The following is a 21786-nucleotide window of genomic DNA, read 5'->3' as shown; positions in this document are numbered from 1 at the left end:
TCAAAAGACAAAAAAACAGGGGGTTTTACTGGCTAGATTGCCCTGAAGACCTGAAAATCCCACCTCTCACATGAGTCGCTGCTGTTTTTATGAGGCAGAGCTTATAAAAGGAAACGGCACATGACCAGGAAATACACTATATTAGAGCTTGTTTTGAATAACTTGAAAAAGGCAGTAAAAGTGACAGACTCTTGTTTCTCGATTTGAGAGAGTTCACACTTAACACTTCAGAGTCATCTCTAAAAACTGCAGGACAGAAAAGTACAACAGATATGACAACCCAATAAACTGTAAAACAGTGATTCCCAATCAGAGGTAGCTTATACGTTCAAGGTGGCACATAATATCGATTTGAGTTTGCTTTAAACCAACAAAAACATACAATTAGATGATTAATATGATTTTCAACTCCTTTCTAAAATAAAGAAAACAATAGGCTATGTAATGCATGTTGTATGCGAGTTAGAAACAAAATAAGTGCTATTTTGAGTTGGGTGTTTAAAAGTGCATTTAATAAAAATGAATGATGGAAAGTGAGCCTTGTTGGTGAGGCTGTATGTGTAAATAAAGGCAAAAAAACATTGGGAAACACCGAGTTAAAACGCCCACTGGAGAAACAACATCCACGTCCTGCATCAGTAACAAAACCCCCCAAGAAGTCCCTCTACAAAACAATCCCTGTGCTTTATGTTTTGTTTGTTATTTATGTGACTAAAAAAGAACCCAGCCAACACAAGTTGTTTTAGAAAGGCTGCTTGCTTCACACGTTCTCCCTCTTCCTCTTTTCTGACGACAGTACAGTGACTTAAACTCAGCTTGACAGCTTCACCGGTGGCCGTTATCTCCAGTTTATGAGCCTGTAAACGAGACTGTAACAATAACCGCGCGACTGCAACATGTAACCAGGAACATGGGTGCTCAAACTGCAACACTCATAGAGTTTGGATTGAACCCAGTACTTACCGACTGCAGAAATGCCAAATTTCTCACGTAATCCCGTTCGGTGTTCAATATCTCGTTTAAAACGCACAGTCTCAGACGAAACTGACGGTCCGAGTCCTTGCTGTTTAGATCCCAGTTTTCTTGTTGACTGTCCTCCTCGGTGTTTATTTCGCTCATTTTTAAAACCGCTTTGAGAGAAGCGCCTCCAAACAAACAAACAAAAATAGATATGCCAGTTGTTCGAAAATCGAGGTGAAGATGTGGTAATTAATCCATTTAATCCGCCGCGCGCTGCTCGCAACCTCGCGACAGGATGCGGCAGGGGAAAATGTTATATTGAAACTGAAGAAACTTCTGTAAAAGTAGCAACGCGCAACATCGAAGTCAGCAGCAAGGCAATTTGCACCTCATTAAAAAACACTTTCCGTTTAAAATGTAAACCAGAGGTAGCCCACCGGGTGCCTGCGGTATAAATGAAGAAAGTGGCCAGAGGAGCCAAATGATGTGGAAACTGGGAGTGCACGTGAAATGACCAGTAACCATGAAATCACTGGCAAAACCGTGCAGTAAACGCCGAAGTAGCGAGTTCACGAGTGCTCAGTGTGCACTACACGAAAAGTGAGACGGTTGTGGCTGCTGTAGAGAGAAAAGCGAGCCTGCCAGGGACCGTCTGCAAGTTGCAGCGCTTGAACAATCACGTCTTCCGTTTCAATAAACTGATGAACTGATAATCCCTTATCTTGATACGTGTTGTGTGAATACAGTTCCTTTCACAAAACAAAAATGAATAGCACTTTTGGAATGTATTGTTGTTGTTTGTTTGTTTTTCACTAACTAGACATCATATCTTCTAGAAAAACAGTTATATTCTATATGGAACGGGTGGCCACTTCATGGGCGCTGCCATGTTGATATCAAATGACTAGCACATACCAGCACGAAACACCAACATCAAAAGAAAAAAAAATAGGAATTATTCCAACTGTTACAGTATGAAACCACAGCGGTTACTAAACAAATTTCTTGCATCCAGGCTAAGTAATAAACCTAAATCCATTGGCCTACTATGGGCAGTGTTAGGGGTAACGCATTACAAATACCTTGAGTTACAGATTACCTTTTCAAGTAACTAGTAAATTAACGCATTACTTTTCAAATTTACAACAAAATATCTGAGTTAGGCTACTTTTCCACATTTATTTGACTGACAGCTCTCCTGTCTCCATGTTGAGGAAAAATCGAGAGTAGCCTAAGTGCAAAGGCGTTGTGTGTAAACATGATGGTTAGGCTATTGTAGTTCTAGACTAAATGTAGTTCTCACTTGCACAATAAAGATTCAGTAGCTATTAATGCAAAATCAGACTATGCAAACCTCCAGTAATTAAATGTTAAATAAAACAAATATTTGTATGCATTTAATCTACCTTTATTGACCAATGTCTTGCTGCTGACCTTTGATGATTCAGTTAAACCATGAGCACAAATTACTAGATTTTTTGTTTTTATTGGTAAAACTTTTTTCTCCTGCGTCCTCTTCCATTATCCAGAATGGCAGCACAGCACAGCACAGCAGAGCTGCACCCTCTACTGTTCATGCGTGAAGTTGCATTTTTATCTCAGCCTGAGGCTTATTATTTCAATTTTGGTCTGAAGAGGTCTTTTACCTTTGCACAAAATTAGAACTTTTTTGTTATATAAAAAATAAAAGAAAAAAACAAGCCCAGCCCAGGTGAGAAAAAGTAACACAGAAGTAACGTAATGCAATACTTTTCTTAAAAAGTAACTGAGTAACTTAATTAGTTACTTTTTAAGGGAGTAATGTAATATTGTAATGCATTAGCCTACTTTTCAAAGTAACTTTCTCCAACACTGACTATGGGGACAAATAAGGGCCAGCTATACGGCTGCATCTGAAATCGCATACTTCCCTATTATATAGGGGGAACGCAGTATGTGACAATAGAAGTAGGCCTATGTCCGAATTCACAGTACTCAAAAAAGAGTGCCTGATGCATGACACATGATCCAACCATCCAATCAATTCCCAATAGACAAAATCAAGTCCCGTCCTACATTTTTTCTTGTTCAAAAAGCCATTTCCCTCTGATATACATCACAGGTAAAACAGAAAAAACTATTGCAACTTCCATTTCATGCCGATTTTAAAGGGATAGTTCACCCAAAAATTTAAATAGTAAAAAATATGGAACTGGCTACCGTCAACTGTTTGATTACAAACTTTTTTTTTTTTTTAAATATCTTCTTTTGTGTTCAGCAGAAGAAAGAAACTCATACAGGTTTGGAATAACATGAGTAAATGATGACAGATGCTGAATTCTGAACCGCATACTATACTACTCCTACCACTTTTACCACATTTGTCTATGGCATAAGTAGTAAGAGTATGCTATTATGTAATTCAGAATTCAGCCATTTTGGGGGGAATTATCCCTTTAAGGCTGCCTTCAAAAATACATACTTCGCTATAGTATAGGTAAAATACAGTAGGCCTATGTGAAATGTCCGAATTGACAATATTCATGAAATAGTAATAACAATGTTTTTTTTTTTTTTAAGTACCTGGATGACTATGAGACTCTAAAGTGTGCATCTAATGGGCACTTTACTACTCTATAGGGCCAGAGGGAGTTGGAGGAAGAGTTGTGAATGGCTGTGTAGCAATGCAACTGACGCTGGAACTGTAGGTCACATTAAAAAGGAAAACATGAATGTAGTAGGTCAAGATTGCATACTACACACATTCATATCATTCCAAATAGAATGTACTATTTTGACAATTTTGAAGCAAGTACTTATTCTAAAGAAGTAGGCTACCTATTCAGATAGCATGACAATTTGGACTACATGGAATGTGGCATCCCTGCAGTTTAAATGGAAAGTTCACACAAAAATTAGAATTCTGTCCAAATTTACTCTTGTGTCGTTCCACACACATAAAATAAATGTATCAGTGTTTTTTTCCCCTTCTTCTATACAATGGAAGTAAATGGTCACCAAAAGTGTTTGGTTAACAGGATTCTTCAGAATTTCCTATTTTATTTTGTTTTGCAGAAGAAAGAAAGTCATACAGGTTTGGAATGATACAAGGGTGAGTACATGCTAGGTAGTTTGTTTGTTCTGATGCACAGAAGACTGTCAAGGTTTTGTTTGAACAGTCTGTGCCCTTGAGGTGATGCTTCATCGGCATGACAAACAGCCATCAGAGCTTATCCACATCCTGTTTACACCATCACAAAGACTAAAACCAAGAGTACAGTTCTCTATCTCTCACACACACACACACACACACACACACACACACACACACACACACACACACACACACACACACTAACATTTGGCGACCAACCACCAGACTCCACCAAATGAATGGGCAAAACGTAAAGGGTAAGAATGACTCGTTGGCCTGGTTTGAATCACTATTACCCCGCAGGAGTCTTTCAGCTCTAGGCATTTCATAGCTGTCTGACATTTGAGAGGTGTCAATAACCGTTGGTTCTGCTTTACTTGGCTTGAGTACTGCCCACACTAACGCAACATAGTAGCCACTTATTGCTTTTACATAACTTAAATATAATGGTTTAACAGTAACTTAAATGAATATAAGTGACACGCAGATAATAAAATCAACAGTTTACTTATTTTACTACAACTGGACCCGTAACGTAAACTATTTAATCACACTGCATAGGCTACGTTCTGTTCTGTGAGACCGAGCGCCATCTTGTGGCAAGATGGAATACAAACGTTGTAAATAAATAATAATAATAAAACGATTATTTTAAACAAAAACAAATAAATAGACGTCTTAGCCGACAGTTGTAGCTTAAATCTCTTTAAAGCACGCGCTTTCCTCCGTTATTTCAAGCACAAGTGATAGGCGCAGCTGACGAACAGATTTATATTACGTTAAAATTGCAAAATAGAAAGGTTGAGAGATTTTTTATAGTTTGTCACATCTTTTGAACACACCAACGAAGGTAAGAACGATAACTACAAATATTAAATACATTCAGCACATCATAATAAGTGCAAAATACCAGTTTGGAACATAAAAATTCCGATAAAGGCGATTCCTCGTTGAAAATGGATGAGTTAGGCTTAAAATTCAGGTGTGCTAAAAAGAAGAAGAAATGAATGAATGAATTAACTAATTAATTAATTATGATAATTTAATTAGGCTATTTAATTTTATGTGTGCAAAGGTGTTTTTAAAAATGAATAATAAATAAATAAATAAATGTAATTAAAAAAGTATATGTGTATGATATGTGTATAAAAATAATTATTTACAATTATTAAAGTGATAGTTCACCCAAAAATGAAAATTTGTTCATCATTTACCCTCAAGTTGCTCCAGTCCAAACCTATATAAATGTAGGCCTATTTATTCCGCTGAAGACAAAGGAAGATATTTGTAAGAATGTTTGTAAGCAGGCAAAGCTCGGCAGCCATAGTATCCATCCCCATCCTCAATGGCTGCCGAGATCTGCTTGTAGTAAATTATGACAAAATTTAGATTTTTGGGGGAACTAATCCTCTAAAATGAATTTGAAAAAGAATTAGAATAATTTATTAATAAACATATAATTTATTGATAAACACATGGTCTTATAGATTCTCATTCTGAACATCTTCTGACAGCTTGGCTGGTCGCTGCTCCTCTTCAATGTCTGAAGTTACAATGGCTCGCTCAGCACTTTGGCTGGTGTTGTTGTTCTGCACTCTCCTGCACTCCCCCAGCTGGTGTAGCACTTTAACCAAAGCCGAGCTGGAAGAACTGGAGAATATCAACACCTGGGTCATCAAACGCAGCTTTCCCTGCAGTGCCACCTGCGGTCTTGGCCTCCGATCTCAAGAGCTCTGCCCTATCATGGGGACCGGAAACCTCTCCAAAACGTCCTGCAAGTTGAGGACCATCCGCTGCCTGGACACTTGGCAGTGTGGACTGAAGACCCAAACAGCAACTACCGGTCAGCGTCTGGTGCTTGACTGCTTAGAGGAAGTGATGGAAGCCATGGGCCGATTTGCCTTTGTGGTGTCTTGGCGCTTCGCCCGTGGAGTCATCACCTCTGATGACTCGTTATTCACCCGCTATGAAGCCCTCAGCCTGGACAAGGTGGTGCTAGACCCTCTCAGAGAAGAGGATTCTGGGACATACCGCTGTGACGTACTGGACACGGACAAACGAAGAGTGAAGAGAATGTTTAAAGGGGTAAAGGTGTTATCTCCCAATGAACTGAGTTTAGACTTTACTAAAGGTCTGATTCATTGGGAAGGCCCTGTGAGCGTGTTCTCTAACATCACTACAACAAGACACATGTATCCCAGCAGCACTGCCCGAAACATGGCATTGATAAGCATGTCCATATCTGCTGTAATGTCGGCAGTCATCTTTCTGTTCTTGTGGGGTTTATACCGGAAAAGAACAGCTCAACTTTCCCAGGACAACATTTGAATGATTAAAAAGTAAAATGAATTCCCAGATTTCATTTTTTCAATCATAATTTAGTAAGTAACTGATTAATAGATGTGTTGAGAATGAATTCGACCATGTCACAAATGCGTGGGATTGAAAAACATGTTCAAACTATGGTGTACTATTTATAGAGCAGAGCTGTTAATGAACTGTTTACAAAGGATTCACATCCACATTTGTGTTCAAAGGGACAGACAGATCACTTCATCAACCATGGGTCAATTGGTCACAGGTTCTTAATTTGGATCCCAGTAAATGAAGCAAAGTTCCTTAACTTGTACTTAAAGCAGCCCAACTTTAAGAGCAACACATACATTACAGCAGTGGTCGACTCTGAGGCCCCCAATTGGTTAAGACCAAAATAATTCAATAGAATTTACCATGACAATTTTCATTCTTCACAACAACAAAAAAAGTTTATATATATATACAGGTATATCAGTTTATATGTTATAATAAAAATAATAATAATAATAATAATTTGTTACATTTATATAGCGCTTTTCTAGGCACTCAAAGCGCTTTACATAGAAGGGGGGAATCTCCCCAACCACCACCAATGTGCAGCATTCACCTGGATGATGCGACGGCAGCCATATTGCGCCAGAACGCCCACTACACACCAGCTGATTGGTGGTGAGAAGATGAAGCCAATCTTATATATATATGGGGATTATTAGGAGGCTATGATGGACAGGGGCCAATGGGCAAATTTGGCCAGGATGCCGGGGTTACACCCCTACTCTTTATCGAAGGACATCCTGGGATTTTTAATGACCACAGAGAGTCAGGACCTCGGTTTAACGTTTCATCCGAAGGACAGAAGATTATACATTTGACATGTTTTCATAGAGATAGAGTTAATTAAATAAATTAAGTTGAATTTTTTTTTATATATTAGTGCTGTCAAATCGATTAATAGCGATTAATTGCATCCAAAATAAAAAGTTTGTGTTTACATAATATATGTGTGTACTGTGTCTATATAATTAAAAATATATATATATATATATATATATATATATATATTACACTCTTATTATATACACTCACCTAAAGGATTATTAAGAACACCATACTAATACTGTGTTTGACCCCCTTTCGCCTTCAGAACTGCCTCAATTTTATTGATTCAACAAGGTGCTGAAAGCATTCTTTAGAAATGTTGGCCCAGATTGATAGGATAGCATCTTGCAGTTGATGGAGATTTGTGGGATGCAGGGCACGAAGCTCCCGTTCCACCACATCCCAAAGATGCTCTATTGGGTTGAGATCTGGTGACTGTGGGGGCCTTTTTAGTACAGTGAACTCATTGTCATGTTCAAGAAACCAATTTGAACTGATTCGAGCTTTGTGACATGGTGCATTATCCTGCTGGAATTAGCCATCAGAGGATGGCCAATTGGCACTAAGGGGCCTAAAGTGTGCCAAGAAAACATCCCCCACACCATTACACCACCACCACCAGCCTGCACAGTGGTAACAAGGCATGATGGATCCATGTTCTCATTCTGTTTACGCCAAATTCTGACTCTACCATCTGAATGTCTCAACAGAAATCGAGACTCATCAGACCAGGCAACATTTTTCCAGTCTTCAACTGTCCAATTTCGGTGAGCTCGTGCAAATTGTAGCCTCTTTTTCCTATTTGTAGTGGAGATGAGTGGTACCCGGTGGGGTCTTCTGCGGTTGTAGCCCATCCGCCTCAAGGTTGTGCGTGTTGTGGCTTCACAAATGCTTTGCTGCCTCCCTCGGTTGTAACGAGTGGTTATTTCAGTCAAAGTTGCTCTTCTATCAGCTTGAATCAGTCGGCCCATTCTCCTCTGACCTCTAGCATCAACAAGGCATTTTCGCCCACAGGACTGCCGCATACTGAATGTTTTTCCCTTTTCACACCATTCTTTGTAAACCCTAGAAATGGGTGTGCGTGAAAATCCCAGTAACTGAGCAGATTGTGAAATACTCAGACCGGCCCGTCTGGCACCAACAACCATGCCACGCTCAAAATTGCTTAAATCACCTTTCTTTCCCATTCTGACATTCAGTTTGGAGTTCAGGAGATTGTCTTGACCAGGACCACACCCCTAAATGCATTGAAGCAACTGCCATGTGATTGGTTGATTAGATAATTGCATTAATGAGAAATTGAACAGGTGTTCCTAATAATCCTTTAGGTGAGTGTATATATACAGTATAAACATGCAAATATTTCTTAAATAAATACATGTATGTGTGTGTGTATTCTAATATACATAATTATACACCATACACACATTATGTAAACACAAACCTTTATTTTGGAATGCGATTAATCGATTTGACAGAATATATATAATATATAATATATGCACGCTGCATTCATGTACAGACACATTTCAGTAGCCTACATTTGCGTTGTTTCCACACACACTCAGGAAGGATAATGTTTGATTTGTCATATATGTTGTTGTGATTAGTAATCGTAGGTTTATGCTGTCAAAGCGGTTGATTTAGGTTTTTTGGGGGGCGTCTCCGTGTGGTCCTGTTCGATATCGCAGCTTGACTCAGCTAAAATGAACACAAGCTCTTTGTTGCTGCTCTGTACACATACTATACACTGAATTCTGTAATGTTTGTTTTTTTTCATGCGTGCTTAGGTGTGTACAAGTATATTAATAGAATTATATGGACTCCTTATATTTGGTGTCCTTTTGGAGTCTTGAAGTGTGCAGAAAATACAGCTTTGTGAGAATCACCCTTCAATCTGATCGTTTACTTTGCTGGATATAGCAAACGATGACAAAATGAACGTGTTTAATGAGATAAATGGCGTATGCTTAATTTCACGTGATTAATCACACAACAAAAGTGCAATTAAAAATGTTAATCGATTGACAGCCCTATTATATCACACATCATTTGTGTGTTCCATCTTTTTTATAGTGATTGTTTTTCAGAATTACATACATTTCAAGAACTGTCTGTTTGTCCTTGCAAAAGTTGCCAACATAATGCCAGATCGTTACTATGCAGTTGCTAAGGTGTTTTGAGTGGTTCATGAGCATGTTGCAATGGAGTGTCTTTCAATTTAAGCTTGTGGGAAGTTTGATAGCAAAGTTATTATTCAGGTCTGCATCCCAAACATGTAGGACGAGCTACATGCTGAAGTTTAATACCTCGGGTTAGGAGTTTAAAAATTCCCAACAGAGAAAAAGCATGTAGCATGTACCACTAATAAGGTGGAAAGAAGGAACAGAAGAGTCTCACACACAAGTAAATGAACTGGTGTTTTATTCAGGACGTTTTACAGGTCAAAGTGTGCCCACACCTCAAAAACAAACTCTCTATCAGACAAATAAACCAGTGAAAGGTGCTCTGTGAGCTTAGGAAAAATCCACAAACACTCTACAACTCAAATTTAAGGCAGGGAGAGGACAAACGCCCACCTCCCACAGCAGAATGTGACATCAGTGAAATCAGGAGCCGTGTTCACAAACCCTTCAGAAGCAGGAATGCCGCTCCTTGATCAGCTTTGCATTTGATACACATTTGTGATCTGGATGAACAGCAATAAATCCGGGATCTCCTGCACGGATAGTTTGTGAGCACTAGCGCCAGTTTGAATGAACTCCTTTATACACATTGGTGTAATTATTTCTTTAGCTCTAAGCAAGTAAATATAGACCCCAAAAATCTTAAGACTAGTCTACATCTGGTTAGGTGTGAAAAAAAGTTGCTGAAAGAATTACAAACTCTCTTACAGGCAAACAACAGAACAGTCATTCAGTGTGTATAACAACTTGACAAGTGTGTGTGTGTGTGTATATACACTTTAAATATACATGACATTACAACTAGCAAAAGGTGCATTGTTCATCTTCAAGAAAAAAAAAAGAAGTATTTTTTCCTGATTCAAAGAGAACGTCCTCACTCTAGGACAAGGATGCAAGCAAGAAACCTACAGAAAAACAAGTGAGAATTTAAAACACTCTTTATGATCATGATCTTCATGATCATTTTCAGCATGTGAGATACAGCAACAAGAGATACAAACAAAGCAGTCCAGCCTGTGATCTGCTTCCTGGAGACAGTGTATAATTCCACCAAGCCATCATTCATAAGCAATAACCATGAAATCACCCCTACATATTCTTGATACTAGAATAAGGGGAACAAATAAAGCAGCACGAAACCTCAAACTCATTCATAGCTTTGACTTGTCCAGCAAACGTGAAAACATGCAACAGAATGACCCTCAGACAGAGAGCATGAAAAATCTCCAGCCATAACTATTATATATTTTAAAAATAATAATAATAATAATAATACACATCCAGACCAAAGACGGTCACATATTGCTCTAAGGATAAAAAAAAAACGCACCATTCAAACATGATTTCATGCTACTTTCCATATCATTTTTAGCATTCTGGGATACAGTAATGTTATTTGAGATATTACTCAAGCAGTATATTGTGTTCACTGGCTGCTGAGCTTGACATCTATCAACAAGCAATTCCACATACAAAAACTTTGTCATGCCGTGTGCATAAAATCTAGTCACCAAATCATTCACTCGAGCATTTATGCAAATCTCAGGTCATTCTTGAGCAGCCGATTCTAAATGAATGCATCTTCTGGAAGCCTCTTTTAATCTTCAAGATACATTCAGTTTGGTCACAGAAAGACGACATTCACTGTCTGCGAATTTCACACACTCTCAAAACCATTCTTGCACTCTTGCTTGATTTGTACAAAGTCAGCCATCACTAGCAACATGCTGATACAAGCAGCTTCAGTAATGCAGACATTCAGTAATGAATGGAACCATACGGAATTAATATTTTGCTACGAGTTAAGTTGCTAGCTGCTTAAGACAAAGTATAAGCTTGCTTATTAATGCTGTATGAAAGCCAAAGCATCCATTACCAAACAACGTCGAGATTCAAGCCCATAAAGCTGATTAAAAGTGGCATCTCTTTGGTAGTATAAAAACATTTGCATTGAACATTTCCTCCCCACAAAATGGAAGACTCGATCAAATTCAAATCCCTGAAGTGTGTTGCTATTCTCCTCAAGATGCAAGAAATGTCGCTTTGTTCCCCAAACTTCAGCAATGAGCCCCTTTATTAAGAAAAACAATAGCATTAGCACCAAGCTACTTCTGAACCAGTCAGTGGCTGGAACTACGCATTATATAAAAAAAAAATGCTGGTCCGTAGAGTTTGCTTGGTTGTTGATATAAGCTGGTGAAGTTTCCTGATATGCAGTTGATGAACAATTTGGTTTGATTGGCAAATGCATTCGTGATGTTTCTGCTGGTATAAGAAGGAAGGATCCGAGCGCAAGGCAACATCTGCAGCTTTGGGGATTTGTACGAAACGCATTCAGATCCGACCGACTGGGCCCCGTGTTTTGCCATTGTCTCCGAGATCATGGATGGTGAGCATAACAAGAGAAAGAATTTCCATGAAACAGAGGAAAGTATGTCTTTAAAAGAATGGATTTTCAAAAAAATCCATCTTAATTAAAACTAGGGAAGTTTTCAATCTCTAAGATGTGGACACGAAAAAGGCTGAGATGGGGATTTTACCACAAAAGCTTGTTCTTCGAAATGGTAATTTAACGATCCACCAGTGCTAATGCAGTTAAAATCAATTATGGTTGCAGGAGATCGAACTAGCTTCCATTCAAGCCCTTTTTTTTTTTTTTTTTACCAGTGTCAGTGTTCTAAAAATATCTCCATTTACAAAAACTGGCAACCTGAAAGATTACCTCAAATCTTAGATCCTTAAGAAGGAAAAAAAGAAAAAATGGTGAAGTGAGTGCATTTTGGGTGTTCGAGGAAAAGAAGCCCTTAGGTATGACTCTGAACGGATTGAGTGCGGGTGGAGTCCACATCCATTAATGAGTCACGGTCGACTGAATCAAAACAGGAAACGGATGATGCAAGATCCTTCAGATGCGAGGAGCAGCGATGGAGAACTTCTCCTTATGGAAAAACAGCCACTGCAAGAATGCAGCATGTCATCAAGTCCCCATCGAAGCCTATCTTTTCCCAGTTTTCATGTACGATGGGATGCCTCCTCGTGCGGTCAGCCCCTCGAATCGCTTGTAGGTGTAGTTGATGAACACCCAGTCTTTACTCTTCAGATCTGCCTCGGTGTGGTTGGACACAGGAGGGGCTTTAGAGAGAGGAAGTGAGGGAGTTATGTTATTATATAGTTCTGAAATGCATAACCCATAAAATGATGTCTGACTAAAGAGACTAAAAACGCACCTGTAGGCTGAAGGATGTCTGAATCGGGGAACTCATCAAAGTTGGAGGTGTCGTCAATGCTTTTGATCTCAATTGGAATAGCCGCTGGTCTCTCCCTAGAGAAGAAAAAACATCAGCCGTGTTCAGAATTGCATACATCCATACTACTCTCTTACCATTCTTAAAAATTAAATTAATACCTTTAATACCAAAGATGCACAAAAAAAATGGTTTCCACAAAAATATTTAGCAGCACGACAGTTTTCAACATCGATAATAATAAATGTTTCTAGATCACCAAATCAGCATATTCTAATGATTTCTGAAGGATCATGTGATTCTGGAGTAATGGCTGCTGAAAATACAGATTTGCAATCACAGTAAAATTATATTTTAAAATATATTAAAATAGAAAATAGTTATTTTAATACTCATTTCATGTTTTATTTCCAAATATTACCGTTTTTTACTTTTGATTGAATAAATGCAGCCTTGTTGGGCATGAGAGACTTCTTTCTGTCTTTTTTTAAATCTGACCCAAAATTTTCAAACAGTATTGTAAAATGTGCATAGTATGCAAATTGTAGGCATAGAATACACATATAAGCTAGAATTGCAGATTAAAGTGCACACTGCGTAAACCAGAAGTAATGAACCGAAAATAATGTTTCAATATCTACTCTTTAATCTGTGTGTTTGTCTACACGAGATCACAGTATACCTGATATGGTCATAGTCCACCCCCTCAAAGAAAGGGTTAGTCTTGATCTCTTCCACTCCAGTGGCTCCAATCCTGAGCTCACTCTCACAACAGAACCTAGTGGAAAACAACAGAACATCAGGTGAACACTTAAGAAAAAAAAAGATTGCTAAAATGTAACCATGTCTCAAAATGTAGCTTGGCATCATGGTTAATGAAAGCAAAATGCACTGAGATGAGAGAAGAGACAAAGGTTCCAGTGCTGCACGTAGGGATGTTAACGATTAATCCATTTTAGGAAATAAAGTGTCTAACATGTATTTAATAATAAGTGTTTATCGACTAGGGGTAGCTGAACAGACATGTGCTGAATTAGAGACGATAAAAGTGAGTGGGTCCAATATCATTGGTTGTAAAAAGTGGGTGGGTCTTGTCCCACCCACATACAATGGTTCCGATGCCCATGGATCAATCTCATATAGACTGCGTTTGTTTGAGCTAAATAAACGCGCTAAAAAAAGAGCTTCAGCGTACCGGTGTTCATTCTGCGCACACAGCTTAAAAGGCATTGCGCAATTAATAATAACTATGATTGTGACTGTCATATTACATAACATTAATGAGAACAAAATGTAACAAATCATTGCGAATACATTGGGTTTAGTTGCCGCGTTCAGCGTGTTGTTCCAGGAAGAGCGCGTCCACACATTGAGCTCTGCTTCCACCATTCACTAAACAATGGAAGCAGAACAGTCAAATATAATTGACGCACACACCTTTCAGACAACATGCAATCGCGATTCAGTTCTCTTTCGCAGATTATTGGGTTTGAATGGTAAAAAATATGTAAAAATGCACGTATTGGTATTCAGGTAAACACAGTCGGGTATGTATTTAGTGAACGTATACAGAGTTGAGTAAGAAATTGGATGGGTTCCAATGAAATTGATGGGTCTTAAACGGCAGGACATAATATTCTGTGTGATTAATGTTAATCAAACAACAAAGAAAATAGAAAAAAATATTGAATAAAATGTATTTATTAAGAATCAGTGTATAGCTAATTTATAGAGTGAGGACTAAGCTGTTTTTTTTATATATGCTTATTTACTTTCTTTCTTGAATGCTACTGTTAAATAGACCTACCGGAGCTGAAAAATAAAGCACTGTTTTTGTCATGTTGTTTCTAATTTGCATTTTTGTTTACTTTTGAAAAAACAAAAATGTAAAATTAAAAATCTCTTTATTGTAATTATAAAATTACAATTACTCACTACAAAAATTACTCTATTAACTTAAAAACTGTTCAGCATTGTGAAAGGTTAGTGAATGTTAACATGATTGATTATGTGATTGTTGCAAACATGCAAACAATGTGATTGTTGCACAACAAAGGATGTTCGCGCTGGCATGTAATTATTATTGCAATAAGAGGAGGGAATGGTCAAAAAGCAGGGCAGGAACATGCTGGTCAAGTGAGTTTTAGATAAAACATTTTTATAAAACATTATTATTCAATTACTTTTAATGTTTGTTTGTTTTGTCGATTCAGTATTGGTATCGAGGTATTTTAGTCTGGTATCGTATCGAAGTCATACTTTTGGTATCGTGACAACACTAGCGAAGAGTATAAAATAAAGGCAAATAATCACAGCAACAAAATAAAGCCCAATAAAAGAGGAAGAAGGAGAATTATAAGCAGTGAGAGAGCTGAACCTGAGGATCATATCCTTGGCCTTCTCTGAAATTGGGACTTCGGGTGGAAAGGTCAAAGTTTCCCGCCAGTTCATCACTTTCCTGTACGTTTCCTGAGGCGTCTCTGAGCAAAATGGAGGGTAACCTGAAACAACCCACACAATCCCTTTAGCTAAAACAAAATAAACAAACAAACATACTTTATGTACAGACTAAAAATCAACTCACCAATCAGCATTTCATACATAATAACACCCAAACTCCACCAATCACAGAGCTTGTTATACCCATTTTGCATAAAGACTTCTGGGGCAATGTAGTCAGGAGTACCAACAGTGGAGAAGGCCTGAAAAAAGATGCCTTTAATTCAGACAAATCTCTTTATATCCAACTCTACTTATTGACCTAGCACAAAAAAAGTTGTGAGATAGAGAATATAATGGATTACACAAGACTACATCGTAACCCTCCCACACTGATTTCACAATAACTTCTTGCAAAGGCTCTTCATGCAACACAAATCTATCTGTACCCACCCACTATGTGCAGGGCAGTATTGGGTCAAGAGGAAACCCTTACCAACTGTCTCCTGTTTCGCTTCCATGTTTCTGCTTTTCTCTTTGAGTTCATGTTCTGGAACGCTGAAGAAAAAAAAAATCTGTTACTGCCACAGAATCAGCCATACAATCTCTATTACTTAATATACACTTCTGTTCAAAAGCTTAGGTTTAGTCACTAGGTTATTAATACTTTTATTTAGCAAGGGCCCTGTTTACACCTGGTATTAAGAAGCGTTTTGGTTGATCGGCTCACAAGTGGACGATGCTAAACACAGGTGTAAAAGGGTCTAAAACGTTTTGAGCTTGTCCACTTTCGACCACTGCCAGAGGTAGTCGAAAACACATTGCACAGACCGGATTGCTTTTGTAGTGTAGACGCTCATGTGGTCGAATGAATTCAAAAACCACAAAAGACATCATGTTGACATCATGGTTGCATCTGTGAGTGTTTTCTTACTCTTGAGTCAAGCAGCAGGTTGTCTGGTTTGATGTCTCTGTGGATGAAGCCCAGCTGGTGAATGGAGTTAATAGCCAGTACAGTCTCAGCAAGATAAAACTGTGTGGCCTTTACATTCATAGTGTAACAAAAAGATTTCAAATTCTAAAGGGACTTTGTCAAACTAATTCTGCTTTGCCACCACAGGAATAAATTTAAATATAAAGTTATTTAAAATTTTACTAATATTTCACAATATTACAGTTTTTAACTATTTTTAAAGGGATAGTTCCCCCCAAAATTAAAATGACCCCATGATTTACTCACCCTCAAGCTATCCAAGGTGAATGACATTCTTCTTTCAGACCTGTCTAATCCAAGCATTATAAAATGGCAGTAAATGACCAAAATTTGAAGCCCCAAAAAAGTGCATCCATCCATTATAAATGTAATCCACACGGCTCTAGGGGGGTTAATAAAGGCCTTTTGAAGTGAATTGGAAAAATATCCATATTTCAAACTTTATTATAAAGTAAAATAACTAGCTTCCACCAGACTGCCTTACGTATTCAATTTACGGAAAAAGCGCAACTGGTGCGACAGTGACGTCGGATGTAGCACAAGCGCTTTGAACGGCGAGAGGCATTACACTTTCTTCATAAGTTGAATATGGAAGGCGGTCTTGGCGGAAGCTAGATATTTTACTTTATAAAGTTAAAATATGTTGTTTTTTAACACAAACCCATCTCTTCGCTTCAGAAGGCCTTTGTTAACCCCCCTGGAGCAGTGTGGATTACTTTTATAATGGATTTTGGGCTGCAGTTCACTGCCATTATAATGCTTGGATTAGCCAGGATTTTTTATATTATATATAACTCTTGATTGTATTAGTCTGAAAGAAGAATGTCATATACACCTAGGATGGCTTGAGGGTGAGTAAATCGTGGGCTAATTTTCATTTTTGGGTGAACTGTCCCTTTAATCAAATAAATTCAGCCTTGGTGAGGGTGAAAGACAAAAACATTTCAAAATCTTACTGACCCCAAACTTTTGAACAGTAGCGTATTATGTTAAATACATTTTATTAAAGGGTTAGTTCACCCAAAAAAGAAATTTCTTCCATTAATGACTCACCCCAATGTTGTTCCACACCTGTAAGACCTCCGTTCATCCTCGGAACACAGTTTAAGATATTTTAGATTAAGTCCGAGGGCTTTCAGTCCTTTGAATGTAAGTGTATGCACACTTTGCTGTCCACATCCAGAAAGGTAATGAAAACATCATCAAAGTAGTCCATATGTGACATCATTTGGTTAGTTAGACTCTTTTGAAGCGTCGACAATACATTTTGGTCCAAAAATAACAAAAACTAAGACTTTATTAAGCATTGTCTTCTCTTCCGGCTTTGTTTGAATCCGCGATCACGACGCCACAGTGACGCTGCTGACGTAAGACGCTGTGACGTGTTATCTGGTGCGACAGAGCTTCGTTTGTAGTCTGAGGGAGCGCACGCTGTAAACAAGCTGTTCTACATTGTTTGTATTGCTATATATTTATTAAAATGGTGCGTAAGTGTGCATGTCCCGGATGCCCTAATTGCCAAAGATAACCAGATAACACGTCACAGCGTCTTACGTCAGCAGCGTCACTGTGGCGTTGTGAACGCGGATTCAAACAAAGCCGGAAGAGAAGACAATGCTTAATAAAGTCTTAGTTTTTGTTATTTTTGGACCAAAATGTATTGTCGACGCTTCAAAAGAGTCTAACTAACCAAATGATGTCCCATATGGACTACTTTGAAGATGTTTTCATTACCTTTCTGGACGTGGACAGCAAAGTGTGCATACACTTACATTCAAAGGACTGAAAGCCCTCGGACTAAATCTAAAATATCTTAAACTGTGTTCCGAGGATGAACGGAGGTCTTACGGGTGTGGAACAACATTGGGGTGAGTCATTAATGGAAGAAATTTCATTTTTGGGTGAACTAACCCTTTAACAAGAGCATGATGCAAAAAATGAATGTAATATGATATATGAAATTTATAGGATTAATACCAGAAGAGATGTTTGTCTGCTTACTGAAGTCGCTGGGAAGGCTATGATTGAGGTTTCTGTAAAACTCTGTGCGGTGAGCTTTCTTCAGACCAGTGCATAAGCCAAAATCAGACAACTTAACATGGCCCTAAAAGAGCAAAATGACACTGTGAATGACAATAACTCTTTTGATCAAGACCATGTGACCCTGCTAGGCTGTTATTGAACTTAAAGTTGCCTATAGGGAGGTTAAAATTCAATACAATGTTATAATATACTCTGTGTATCAAGTATTAAGTGAAATTTTATTGGTGTTGACTATTGAAATTGATTGTGACAAATGTAGCGGCCTATATTTTTCTGAACAATGCGAAAGAATTTTTCTAAAAATTATACATTCATATTTATTTTTTTAATTTCATGAAATAATCTGAGTGTTTTCTTACTCTTGAGTCAAGCAGCAGGTTGTCTGGTTTGATGTCTCTGTGGATGAAGCCCAGCTGGTGAATGGAGTCAATAGCCAGTACAGTCTCAGCAATATAAAACTGTGTGGCCTCCTCCGTTAAAGTGTCTTTCTTCATCAGTAGAGTCATCATATCACCTGGGAAAACACACACACACGCCAGTCAAATTTGGTGCCATCATCTTGATTGTAATGTTTCTCTGAAATTAACCCAGATCAACCCATGCTCACCTCCAGGCAGAAACTCCATGATGAGGTAGAGGTTCATCTTATCCTGAAAGCTGTAAAACATCTTGACCACCCACAGACTGTCTGCCTCAACAAGGATGTCCCTTTCTGCTCGAATATGACCAACCTTGAACAGAAAACAGAGACCTGTTAACAAGACAAAGAAACTTAAATGCCATATGTGGACCTGTGAGACACCATCAGTGAAAACTCACCTGCTCCTTCTCAAGCATATCAGCCTTGCGCAAGATTTTCATGGCATAAACGTGTCCCGTGTCCTTCTTCTGAACTAGCCGAACCTAGAGAGAGAAAGTGCATTTTAAATGTGCTAAAATATCACCAAATACACTAAAGTTTGTAAGATTTCTGAAAGTGGTCTCTCATAGTAATGAAGGCTGAATTGATCTGATTAAAAATATAGCAAAAACAGTAATATTGTGAAATAATATTACAAATGAAAATATATCATAAAATGTAATGTATCCCTGTGATGGCAAAACTGAATTTTCAGCATCATTACTCCAGTCTTCAGTGTCATATGATCCTTTAGAAATCATTCTAATATGCTAATTTTCTGAACATTTCTTATTATCAATGTTGAAAACCCCAAAACTTGATATAGTCTTTAACAGAACGAAAGTCATACCTCTCCGAAAGCTCCACGGCCAATCACTTTGAGCGACTCAAAGTCCTCTAATCCAAGCCGTGTTCGTTTAAGTCGAAGAAACTCTGTCTCTTTCCTAGCATGCTCAGACCGCCGGAGACGCTTCTGCAGGACCAAAAAAAAGTAGCCATTAAATCAACCGATCATATGAAATTGCATTCTCTGTGTGTTGTCTCGATCAAGACTTTATTACAAAAATTTAAGAAAAAAAGCAGTATTTCAGAAAAACTCACCTCTTCATCAGCTAGTCCCTCTTGATCCATGACCTTTTCCAGTTTCTGCTGCCTGTAACAGATAGAGAATAGCCTTTAGACATGTGATGAAACACTATTACCAAGTGGTAGAGTAGTTTCATCAGTCCAGCGAAAGGTGTGGTCCTCTAGTCTGACATCATCTCAAGACGGCAGGAACAGTGCGTATTAAAGGGCCCCTGGAATTTGGGAGGTTCTTAAAGAAACACAATGGGTGCAAATGACAGACAGTCGTCTTGCCATATTCACTCAAACCTCAAGTATGAGAGGAATTGCATGCATTTGTCCAAATTCTTAGTGAATCATTGAGACCTGCCAAACCTGTTCACTAGAGAAATGTATAAAACTACATTAGAGAAAGTAATGCTTAAGTCCTAAATATTTCTCTCTCAGAAGTTTTTGATGGAAAAATAAAGTCTACACTTAAAAATAACTTAAATCACATTCTTGCTTTTTTTGGCTCTCACCTCATTTCCCTTTCCTCGTGCTGTGATATTAGGTTGCTATAAAAATTCTCCAGCGTCACTTTGGCCATGGTGACTCGTTCCTTAGTGTGGTTGCTCATCGAGGAGCAGGACGTCTGACTTGTCATCGCCATGGTTCACTGGACAGGAAAAACATGTTGCATCAGAATGGACAGTTTTTTAGTGTTTATAGCTACCAACAAGATATAAAATACTAGAGTCGAGGGTATCTTGACACAAGTGTCGTTTCCTCTTGTAAATGTATTTTATTCACATTAATGAATCGTCCCATAAATTAAACTTCAGAAATTAGAGCTTCACATCTGACATGGCTATATACAATGTCTCCCTGTGTTTAATCTTTGATGGGGGTTTTCAATCTTTTAGATATAATGGACCCCCAAATATGTATTATTAATATCTTAATTTTTATTTATTTATTTACTCGTTTTATTTATTTAGTGTAATCTTATTTTTTATTTATGTATACTGTTTTTCTCTGAACTTCTCCATGGACCCCCAAGCACTCCCTTGCAGCCCCTGGACCCGTTTAAAAACCCCTGATCTATGACACGGGAACAGAAGGCTGCTGGTTCACATCAAAATGATAATTTCTTTCCATTGCCAGCTTCACATGGGTTTCTTGTGCAGGTATTCAGTGAAAGGCAGCATTTAAAATCAGCTACAACGTTTAACTTCCCAGAAAATCCACGCCTGTAAAGTCTGACTGGCCCTTTGTTGAGCCGTGGCCAAAACAAGCATTAAGATACCAGCTAAAGACGTACATATGCTTTACTCTGCTTGGAAATTAACACAAACGCCACATTTAACATATGACTCAACTTCCACAGCTGATTTCACTGAGACTGAGGTCTGAGGAGAGAGTTTGCAGACAGCAAGGGGAGTTTCACTCGTACTGAATAAATCGTGACTAATAAAATGAAACAAATTTGACAAAGAAAATGAGAACAAAAACAGTAATGACACGAGCAACACTTAATACTACAAGGAGAAAGACTACAGACAGAAAGACGAAAAAGCAAACGGACAGACTGACAAAATACTGTAAACACACACACACACACACACACACACACACACACACACACACACACACACACACACACACACACACACACACACTAAAGTTTGTCTAAGCTTTTAGTGGGTTTGTTTATTTAGCATTTATGCTATTTCAAAAGCAAAACTAAGGCTAATGAATTCTTAATAATCAAAGACTAATAATTATAAGCCTAAAGAGAAAGCATGAAAAGTAAAACTACTATAAGTAGTGTAGTAAGACTGTCAGTCTGCTAGCAGCACCCGCTAACTGTCTGTTCAGACTCATCTGCTCTCATGGCAAAGTGTGAAACGGCTAAAAATCCTGTTTAATTTCTAAAAAGAACTCAAGCGACTTTGTCAAAGTATAAACAACTACCGAAAACAAAACTATTATTTACAGATAAACAACGTGTAAGTATGAAAAAATATTTGTTTGCTTACCTTCCACTCGACCTCAAACTGACTTGAGCTAGTGGACGACGACGGACATTATTTCCTTTTTCCGGGTTGGTGCTTCAGTGGGGAAAAAGGAGCAAAACAAAAGTC

The 21786-nt window shown here is 38.2% G+C and overlaps 3 protein-coding genes across 4 annotated transcripts in view; 1 reads left to right on the top strand and 2 right to left on the bottom strand.

The window, feature by feature from the left end:
* Window positions 1-1249, bottom strand: part of prex1 (phosphatidylinositol-3,4,5-trisphosphate-dependent Rac exchange factor 1) — an 88072-nt gene extending 86823 nt beyond the window's left edge. The window contains exon 1 of the mRNA XM_079828131.1: window positions 964-1249. Coding sequence (XP_079684257.1) covers window positions 964-1119 — 156 coding nt within the window. The 5' untranslated portion in view covers window positions 1120-1249. The remainder of the gene's footprint in view (window positions 1-963) is intronic.
* A 4398-nt stretch (window positions 1250-5647) lies between these two features.
* On the top strand, window positions 5648-6421 carry tmem81 (transmembrane protein 81; the record flags this gene model as incomplete). Its single annotated transcript, XM_079826334.1, has 1 exon — window positions 5648-6421. The coding sequence occupies one exon, from the start codon at window positions 5648-5650 to the stop codon at window positions 6419-6421; it is 774 nt and encodes a 257-aa protein (XP_079682460.1).
* A 3276-nt stretch (window positions 6422-9697) lies between these two features.
* Window positions 9698-21742, bottom strand: stk38a (serine/threonine kinase 38a). 2 transcript variants are annotated; one of them, XM_079827299.1, is made up of 14 exons: window positions 21682-21742; window positions 20182-20318; window positions 19697-19748; window positions 19446-19568; window positions 19015-19098; window positions 18803-18926; window positions 18555-18709; window positions 18154-18256; window positions 15655-15716; window positions 15304-15421; window positions 15097-15220; window positions 13402-13497; window positions 12702-12796; window positions 9698-12606 (listed from the first exon to the last, which is right to left on the bottom strand). In XM_079827299.1, exons 2-14 carry the CDS (start codon window positions 20310-20312, stop codon window positions 12470-12472), a joined length of 1404 nt encoding a protein of 467 aa, XP_079683425.1. In that variant the 5' UTR covers window positions 20313-20318; window positions 21682-21742; the 3' UTR covers window positions 9698-12469. The 2 variants fall into 2 exon arrangements, with proteins under 2 accessions (XP_079683425.1, XP_079683424.1); XM_079827298.1 differs by having other exon boundaries at window positions 18130-18256; window positions 21682-21731.
* Between the last annotated feature and the right edge of the window lie 44 nt (window positions 21743-21786).

This window comes from Gobio gobio (assembly GCF_949357685.1).
Source record: "Gobio gobio genome assembly, chromosome: 10".
Lineage (NCBI taxonomy): Eukaryota > Metazoa > Chordata > Actinopteri > Cypriniformes > Gobionidae > Gobio > Gobio gobio.
The sequence above is the reverse complement of the archived record's forward strand: the minus strand, read 5'-3'. Positions and strand labels throughout refer to the sequence as shown.

Excerpts from the sequence above, each read along its gene's own strand:
- stk38a (XM_079827298.1), bottom strand. The coding sequence starts at position 20,312 with ATGGCGATGACAAGTCAGACGTCCTGCTCCTCGATGAGCAACCACACT. Across the intron at positions 19,099-19,445 it reads GCCGTGGAGCTTTCGGAGAG|GTTCGGCTAGTTCAGAAGAA; the intron begins GTATGACTTTCG and ends TTCTCTCTCTAG. Across the intron at positions 18,927-19,014 it reads ATATGCTTGAGAAGGAGCAG|GTTGGTCATATTCGAGCAGA; the intron begins GTGAGTTTTCAC and ends TTTCTGTTCAAG.